Source organism: Pseudomyrmex gracilis, unplaced genomic scaffold, assembly GCF_002006095.1.
Source record: "Pseudomyrmex gracilis isolate BER0280 unplaced genomic scaffold, ASM200609v1 scaffold_467, whole genome shotgun sequence".
Taxonomy (NCBI): Eukaryota; Metazoa; Arthropoda; class Insecta; order Hymenoptera; family Formicidae; genus Pseudomyrmex; species Pseudomyrmex gracilis.
In genome coordinates, this window is record NW_018021051.1 from 27,822 (window position 1) to 37,541 (window position 9,720).

At 44.4% G+C, this 9,720-nt stretch overlaps 1 protein-coding gene across 1 annotated transcript; it reads left to right on the forward strand.

The window, feature by feature from the left end:
- Positions 1-1,157: 1,157 nt before the first annotated feature.
- On the forward strand, positions 1,158-3,470 carry LOC109860768 (protein PXR1-like). The gene is made up of 4 exons (XM_020440060.1): positions 1,158-1,296; positions 1,615-1,824; positions 2,605-2,909; positions 3,018-3,470. Exons 1-4 carry the CDS (start codon positions 1,158-1,160, stop codon positions 3,468-3,470), a joined length of 1,107 nt encoding a protein of 368 aa, XP_020295649.1.
- Positions 3,471-9,720: the final 6,250 nt, after the last annotated feature.

Sequence of the window (9,720 nt, forward strand, 5' to 3'; positions counted from 1 at the left end):
GCGGGAAATGATCAAATTGAAGGATGGTTGGAAAAATACCCGGAGTATTATAAGATTAGAGACGGTATAGTGCGACAATGCAAGTACGGAGTAGAACGAATGGTAATTCCAGATGACGCAGCCTGGAATTTTACAAATATNGTGCACAGGTACTTGTTACATTTCGGTACAGATAAAGTAATAGGTTTCATAGATAAATATTTCTCTCTGCAAAATGTTGAAAGAATCGCTAGGGACGTCGTGTCGTCTTGTCACGTTTGCATTGCGGCAAAGTATTATACGCGCGCCACCGTAAGCGTATATTACTATGAGATTCCGCGAAAACCGAAAAAGACCGTGTCACTAGATTTGTTCGGACCGTTACCGCAGATTTCTGAGGGCAATAAGTACATTCTAGTACTCTGTGACCACTTTTCTAAACTAACAAAATTATATCCAATTAGAAATTAGAAGTTAGAGTCGATATGTCAGATATTGTTTGATCAATATTTATCCCAAGTTGAGGCTCCCGAANAGATGCTTACCGACAGNGGGGACAATTTGCTACGGACAGGTGGAGGATGTTTGGTGAAGAAAATTGGTTTGTCACAAGACAGACGTCGCCGTATAACCCGCAATCCAATCCTGTAAAACGTGTAATGCGGGAAATCGGCAGAGTCATCAGAGCCTACGCCCACGGACGTCACAATGTCTGGGACCAAATTGTACCGAGACTCGGAAAAATAATTAACATTACAAAACATCGAAGTACTGGANTTCGACCAGTTGATTTACATCAAGATATCCAATATCAAGAGAACATCCATCCANTCCTGATCCCAATAGATGAACCAGAATCAACATTGCGAGAGCTAATACAAATAGCGCGAGATAAGCTTAAACAGCAACAAGAAGAACGTGCTAAGCAGGCGCAGAAAAAAGGACATGCACCACCATATGAAGTGGGAAGCAAAGTTTGGGTAAAAATTCAAAGACGTTCCAAAAGCCGAAGACTGACTCGAAAAATTCATCTAGTATATCGAGGGCCTTATAAAATCAAGGAAGAAATTCGCTTGAATGCCTATCTGATTGAAGATGAGGATGATTGAATAATTGGAGTGTATAACTCGCGACAACTGCGACCGCACCGAGATCCTAAATATAAACTCGTAGTATGTATGAAAAGACACTTGGAGTACACAAGTTCGTCTGACGACAGTGATTACGAGAGGATTACGAAAAATCCAGATAGATCAAAGAGAGAAAAGTACACCGATGAACCCGTCCAGGAAGAGGAACAACAAAAGAACTCAAAAGGTATCCTAAAAAAAACCAACAAGAAGGAAAGATATTCAGGAAGCAGTTCCGACTCAACAAAGCCTTACACTTTGCGATCGAAGAAAACGATTCAATATTTCAAAAGTCTTNCAAAAGAGGAAAGAGATATGTAGAGACAAAAACTTCGAAACGATCCNAAGGAAGCGGCGGTATGGATGCGAAAGGACACTTTTTTTTATGAAAAGNAACAAAAGGAGATTGCGAGAAAACGCAATGCCGAACAGGGCAAAAACAAGCAAATAATACCTATAAAACAAAATAGTCAATTACAAGGGAAATCCGAATATGTGGATACAGATGACNAAATTAATCAACATATCATGGAGCATGCTAAAAATTGGGCTAACATGATCTCACCTGAGAGGAAACGACTACGTAGATTAAGAAGACAACAGAATTCTTACGAGGACGACAGCAGCGACGACGAACAGGATCTAAAGGTGCAGCACCGGGACCTGAAACAAAAAAGAAGAAAGTTAGTCAAAGTTACTGAAAAGAAGCACAGAGGTGAAGAAACTTCCCTAAATGCCAGGAAGTGACAAACAAGTTCANTTGTCCAGTCCAGAAGTTCTTCCAGTGATGAGAAGACAGTTCAGCATTCCAAGAAACAAGATTTGAAACAGAAAAACAAAGACATTAGTAAACACATGCAAAAAAACAAACAAAGTATCAAAAAAGTGCGATTTAGTAAAGACATTTACGCACCATCAACTAGCACTGGTATCCGACATACCAATGATGAATGTGACAATTACACACCGTCTGATTCAGAAGATTGTGGTCTGCTCGTTCTAATCCTTGAAGAAAGTGACATCACGGACACAGACACAAGTGATATTGCGGACACAGTGTGTGCATCTGATATGACAACAGACAGTGACAGTGAAGTGTTTACGTGCTTAGATCAAACATTTACCCAAGACGACACGTTGTCACGTGAAATTTTGGAAGGCCGTGGTTTTAAACTAACTTGNTCAGGCACAATAGGCTCGTTTGATGGACAAATTATTTTAGACATTTATAATAACGATAACATTATATCGGACTTACTAGCGCGAATAATTGCGAGAGACACGAACTCGAGAATCCGTGAGCGCACGGTTGAATTTGAAAATCAATTGTACGCGCCGCCCAAAACGGAGATCTCGGTCGATGTTAATATATCGGGCGTTGTAACGAGATTAACATTTGTCGTGATAGAGAATGTTCAAGCAGTCGCGGCAGCAATAAGCAAACCTGTAGTAGATTTCTGCATTAACAACGTGTATAACCGGTTTGTGTCANCAGGGCGAGTCCGGGAGACGGGACAGTTAACAATTTACGAGAAAGCACAAATAATCACCGGCGTCATGCAGAACAATCAGCAAGACCTATATACCAGAGCGATGGAAATGCAAAAACAAATTAAGGAGTCACAGCGCGAAGTAAATGAGATTAGGGCGCGAAAGGAACACGTCCTAAGATGCTTGACTCAAACGCTTGAAAAAGTAAATAGCGTTAAAGAACGAGAAAGAAAGGAATTGCTTGAGATGGAGAAATTGCTGGCGGAATTTAGAAGTGGCGCAGCCGAGCGACCTAGACAGGTGCAAGCAGTACATCAACGACAAGCAATAATTCCGGCACCTAGACGTGTTGAAATAGTTGGCTGAGAAATGCAACCAGTTGCAGGGCCATCAGAAATATTAATAGGCGAAATTTAGCCACAACCGTCAACCTCGGGCACACAAAAAGCAAAGACACCAAAAGCTCTCAAGAGAAAAGCGGGACACGAAGAGAAACAAGTTCAGAAAAAAGAAAAGAAAAAATCTGAACAAAAGCGTACAAAGAAAGACGAAGTTAAGGACNAAAAGGTGAAGAAGAAATTTTTAGAGGCGCGCAAATACAAGACGTATAGGACGCGAGAAGTTATGCCGGACGCGAAACTTTTAAAGCCTCAGAAGGAGAAAAAACAAATCGTGTATAACATCCCAACAGATTCGGACTCTGAAGAAGAGGAAAGACAGAAAGCAGGACACCACGCATTGCCNAAACAACAAATTGAAATGATCCTTACAAATCAACCAAGGGTCGTTGTTACAAAGGTAATCGTGTCTGACATACGAACAATTGATGTAACAATACAGCCAGTTACATCAAAGATAACAACATCTTAAACAACAACAGATAACGAGATGGAAACAATAGATCAGCAAAACAATCAATNAGATGAACAACAAGAAATACAACAACACCCTCTAGTTGAAGAAACCAATTCATTAGACACAACATCAACTCAGTTTGAGTTTAACGTACCACATTACTCAACTTCAGGACCAAAGGAGCAAATTTTTCGAAGTCTAGAACAACCCGTGGCAGCCAAAGTTGTTGTCGAAGCACAACCTGCGGAGCAAACAACTGATGAGGTTGAAGATAGCGAAGATACTGGAAAAATTTTGTCAACTGAAGACATGGTACCATTGGCACCATTGCCTCCAATTGATAAAATGGAGGGGGTAATGCAACCGGAGGCCGTAGAGGCTGTACCGCCCGCCCAACTTCTTGCAGACCAACTCGTGACGTCCCAGGATGGTGTAAGGGAGAAATCCATTNTCCGATACATCGTGAGAACGAGCTCTGAGGAAGCGNAAGANCCAAAGAGACCGGACAGGCAGAGGAGATCGAAATCTGTTCAATGAACAACTAGTGGAGCAGAATTGAACAAAAAGTTATTTGAAACAATTTTTTATTTTTTATTTTTTTATTTTATGAGACGTAAACTATTTTGGCGAGCAGGCAGTAAAAAAGTTAGTATTAAGTAAACTTTTAGATTTAAGCATTTGTTATTAATTACTCAATTTATATTACTTGTTTATTATAAGTATCATTATTACCCATCTATATATACTCAAACAAAACAATACAGTTAAAAACCGCTCCGATGCTCGACAAAAATTCTTGATCAGCCCAAAAAAGGAAATTTTATTTGTTAATGGGCATCTCCCTCGTGAAGGTGTTCAGTAAATGACATTTAACAAAGTTGCGGGCTGATGATACAAAACCAAATGTTTGTGATACTTGTTGTAAGAAGTACTTATGACACCGTGAATGTTCAGAAACCCGAAAGATAAACTTTCAAAATTTATGGCAAGAATAAGGTTAGGGGTAAAATTATAAATGTTGATAAAAACGAGCCACAGGTTCGGAATAAGTTAGTTTTAAAGATTGGCAAGATCAAAATAAACATTTTGAAAATTATGTTACGACACAGTAGGAACAACGAAAAAATTGAAAGTTTGTTTAGAGGGTGTAGTTCGTGTTAGTAGTGTAAGGTAGATATGTATACAAGGTGACAAAACCTTTTACGAACAGAAAAGTCAAAAATAAAAAGGTTTATTTAGGTGGTTTAGTGGAAGGTAAATAACGGGTTTAAGTACTATGTAAAATATTAGCAACTTTCCTTCTGTAAGGGACGGAATCAGCAAAAGTGAAAAATTTAGGTCAGGACCAAAAATACAAATGTTGCNNAAATTATGTGTGGGGGTAAGTGGATCAATTATACAACAATTGATACGTGAAAAACAAACTTTGAAAGTTTTGTATGTGTAAGTGAAAAATTGGAAAGTTGGTAATATCCGTGTCAAAGGGTTGTCACATGAAAATAAAGGCCATACACAAAGTTACGCAACTTTTTAGGTTAGAAAAATCTGGGAGAGAAAAAAAGTAATTGTGAGTGACAAGAGTTATAGTGGGTTAAAAACATTCCGAGTAAGTTAGGAGATCAACTTTACACATTTTGAACAAAAATGTAACAANGTGCAAAATTTTGAAAAAGTACAAATGTTGAACAAATTGGTCAGGAAGACAAGGAGTTAAGTTTTAGGAACTTTGGTAAAAGTAGTTCAAACTATAAGAAGTTAGTAATCAGTGTTGAGACCTAGAGTCAAAATTTGAAAAGTTGATTTCATGGCTGCGGTACATGTTTTGAGTAAAAGTAAGACGTTTGGTAAAGTTACGAAGAAAATTTACAGGTAAATTTATTTTTGTCTGAAAAGGTTTTAATTGNAGGTGCAATGTGTTTAGTTATTGTAGGTACGTCGTCTGGGTGCATATTGCGAACTTTTAAAATTTTCACAATAATTTGAAGTTGTCTCTGATTGGTTGAAATTTAGAAGGGCGAAATGTTTCTGGGAATATCAACGGTAGATAGGAAATAGGTAGATAGGAAGTGAATGATTATTTTTATAAAAAAACTCAAATTTNGAGAAAAAGTAAAGGTTTGCAAATGCGCATGCGCGCGCAGTTAGGCGGCGCGGCGAGACACCGCGCGAGTCAGTCAATCTCGAGCGCTCATGAGAAGCACGTAAAACCACAAGACACTCAGCGTAAGTGCGTGTATTACGTATCCAACCTGTAAAAGGAATAAAAACTATATATTACGAGTATTATTGTGCGGTGATTACTTACCTGAAAAGGTGAATCCTCGGAGAGGACGCATCTAGCTGTCTGGATTCCTACGGCGTGATCCACATCCCGGCAACCTCCGGCCGAGGCCAGAGCCGACTTCACCTCCTCGAGCCGCGAGAGCATCGGCCTTCTCTCCCATCGACTCTCCGGTGACCTCAATCATGAGATCACCGGTCATCGTGCGCCGTGACTGCACGTAGGCGATACCCACTGACGACAGTGGTATCGCCTCACGGCATCGGAGCACCGCCTCCGTGATGCTAAGCGCTCTAGGGTGTGCCGNGTCGACCGACAGCGTGATCGCTGCCGATTTTGTTACTCAGAGCCTGAAGCGCTTTTTTTNNGGCTCCTGCCGGTTGCGTCGCCGCGCCAACCGTTAAGAAAGGCGCTCCACCTTTAGGCAGACGACCGGGGGTGGCAGAAGCCGCTGACCCGGCCGCCCGTCGAGCCTTACGGCCTACCACCACGCTCCAGGATTCCCCGCCTTTAACAGAGGACGAGGGTCCTGGAGCACTCCGGTCTCCCTCAGCACTAGCTGAGGGAGCCGGACCCTTCACCGATTGGGGTAGAGCCGAAGGTTTGGCCTTGGGCTTTGCCTTGGCTTTTGCCTTGGCTTTTGACCCCCTCCCCGTGCTCTCTCCCGCGACGCCGAGGAGTCGCAGCCCCCGCCCCGGCCAGTTGAGCCCGCGCGTCCCGCCCCCCGAACGGGGAAGTTCAGGGCCGCGAGCTTGGCGTCGATCAACGCCGAGATGCGCTTAAGCACCGCGTCCTCGGACGGACGCTCCTGTGCTAGGGGGAGAGGTGGTGGTGGCATGCGAATTTTTGCTGTCAGAGCCATTACCTCGTCCTGCAGGCGCTTTACTTCCTTACGGAGGTCTTTATTCTGCTGGTAAATCTGGGGCAGGACGGGAGCCCTCCGTGCCCCAGGTTCTTCACGCAGACGGCAGTAGAGGGTGTCAGCCACTCTACGGCCGTCGCGTCCCGCCGATCGAAGGGCCTTCACGTCCGTGCCCTTCAGCCTTTTTGCTCGACCCGCTACCTCGTCACAGACGTTGATAGCCTTGTAGAGCAAGTCTACAAGGTCTATCGTGGAGCGGGTCTCGCACTCCACTTTGANGTCTGTTCCCCCAAACCGTTGGAACGTACGCCGAAGCCNCTTTACCGACTCNGTGTCGGAGGTTCGCCCCGAAGCCTCCGAGTCGGAGCNGCGCTCCCTGCGTCCGTCTTCGCAGACGCAGTGTAGGTGGAAGAGCCTGCGGTGAACTCTTCCACTCGCCCGTCGGTGGATGACAACGCGGGGGCCCCCGGGAGACTAGCCCCCCCGCGCCAGGACCTGGCCGTCCGGTCGACCTGGTCCGTTAAGTCTACTTGTTTCTTTTCGCTCATCCCATGGGTTGAAAAGAAGCGGTTTTATATCGGTCTTGAACCTGACCTAGGACGGTTCCCGATCAAAAGTAACGAGCNCGTCCTGCTCGGGTTTGAAGTCAGAGTTTTCTTTCCCCTAGTCCAGTGGCCGACCCGAAAGCGCCTCTCGGAGCTGGACACCCCGGATTTGAAGTCAGGGTTTACTCCTCTAGTCCGATTGCGCCGTGGCTGACGGAGTCGGATTTGAAGTCAGGGTTTATTTCCCTATTTCAGATGCCCCCGCATAGGGGACCAAGCAGGGCTGAGAACACCCGATTTTTGTTCAAGGTTTTCCTTCCTCTATTTTCCCTCTTAGTTCAGGAGCTCCTCGAGGGCCTGTCTGGCATGGGTGACTCTGCCGGNGACTCAAAGAGCCCCGTCAACATAGCTCCTCGGGTCAACGCTCCCCTAGGCCCGGGCACCACGACAAGGTGAAGGAAATNCGCCCGAGAACCTAGCCTTGTCACCGACGGCTTTAGGGACGCGGGACCTAGCAGCGGAAAAACAAACTACTAGTGGAGAGAAGGCAAATGCCGGTTCCGACGATGAAAAACTCGGACATCTCTGAAAATGACAGTTTTAAACTGTGAACGGACTATAAGAGTTCGTCTAGGGACTTTAAGACGCGACCGGTGCGATATATCAAGCGCTAGGGTTATGCGTAATGTGAAGTATTATTTGAAGCTTTATTTGTAAAGGGAACGCACCNTAAAAGCGACTATTTAGTTTTCTAGTCATTTTGAAATGTTTCCATGAAAAAGTCGCACATGCGTAAAAATCATATAATTTTATTTTGTATATTGTTTTTATGATAAGCCAATGTAAAATAAGGCGTATAAAGTGTTGACAGTGTAAAAAGTCAAAAAAGAAAAAATTTAATTTTTAAATTTTTTGCGCAAAGTTGACGCGCAGGTGGATATAGCCCTCGGTGGCTATATTAATTTNAAGTTTTAGTCAACTTAGAACTTAGGGACACGTNACCTGAAATAAGTAAGAAGACGAACCCCTAGAGTTAAGTAAGGTGGAAACACACACACACACACTCACACACACACAAAAATACAAAAATTAGAAACAGTTACGGACGACCAATCAAATTTGAGAAACACCTAGGGACATATGACTAAAACACAAGATAAGNTACTAAGACGACAAAACTACACATAAACGGACAAAACACAGACAAACAAAACAACACATAGACAACAGTCACAACAACACCTGACCGAATATACAACACACAACACACGTGGTCAGGAACACGTGCAAANAGAACATACCCACCTGGGGGAAAATGCAAGTACACGCACGAACCGTGAAAAGCGGGCTTAACGATCGCGCGCGAACCTGCACGAGTCAGTCGGAATAGAAAGATGGAAGCGAAAGCATCTTTCGAGAGTCGCAATCCAGAATCGAACATGGAGACTCAAAAAAGTAAGTCGAGAGAGTTTGCTCAAAAGTAGAAATGGAGATCGAACGATCGAGAAGTAAAAAGCCGAAAATCGCGATCGAACGGGAACGTCGCAAATAATATCGACGGTGCGTCACGCATTCGCGTAATAATAAGATTCCTATCGATTCGTTCCGTGCAACATGACAATGAACATGTATCATACTTACCTATTCGTTGTAAAATAAATATAGACACATTTTATACTTATCTGTGTGTAATGTGTCGTGAATACACCCGGTCCAGCATCCTGTCCTGCCTGAAAAGAAAGAAAGGATTCTAGGGGATGGAGACTGAGGTCAGTGGACGAGATGGTATCCAGGCGTCCTAAAACGATATCTGGCGACCGTAAAAACCTGCAAATGTGAGTATAAATGAGCATTTGTAAAAAAATTGACCGGAAAATCCGGTCACAACTTAACCTTTTTTTTTTACGTAGTGGAAATCCTTTATGGATACCCGGACTCTGGGGAAAGAGCCAAGGTTATGTGGGACTCCCTCCTCCTTTTCTCAAGATGAAAGAAGTTTACCCACTAAAACCACCACGGTGTGTTCACTGTGCTCATCATAAGGAGGGACCCGGAACCTCTTGTGCAGGACTCTGCCGGGACCCCCCCTTGAGCCTTAAGAGAATATATCGCAAAGGGAGTATTTAGGACCTCCCTTCTGTGAATCTCGATGTTCGATGACACAATGGGACACACGCCACTGTGTCACCCAATCCCGGACCGCGTGCAGGACGAGTTGNGACCCCTATCTCTACTCGTCTCGGTCCCACGGCGGCGACGACAAAACATAAACCATCTTACGGGGTGGACGGTACCACCCCGGGAATACTGGCCGCCGTGTGTCTCCTCACTCTCGCGCCTTCTGACGCATCTTCCCGGGACGGTAAGCTAACGAGAGACCCGGCTTCTCCCAACACNCACCGCCCCTACCTCCCCCAACCCCTCCATAAGCATCAAATGGTCATGGAGGGGAGGGGGAGGGACTATGGTCATTAGGGATCGCCTGGACCCCGGGGACGAGCACGGGGAACAGAGGCCTCGCCATCTGCTCGTACACGCCTCCGAGGTCTCCCGAGAGGAAGANGCTGTCTCTCCCTC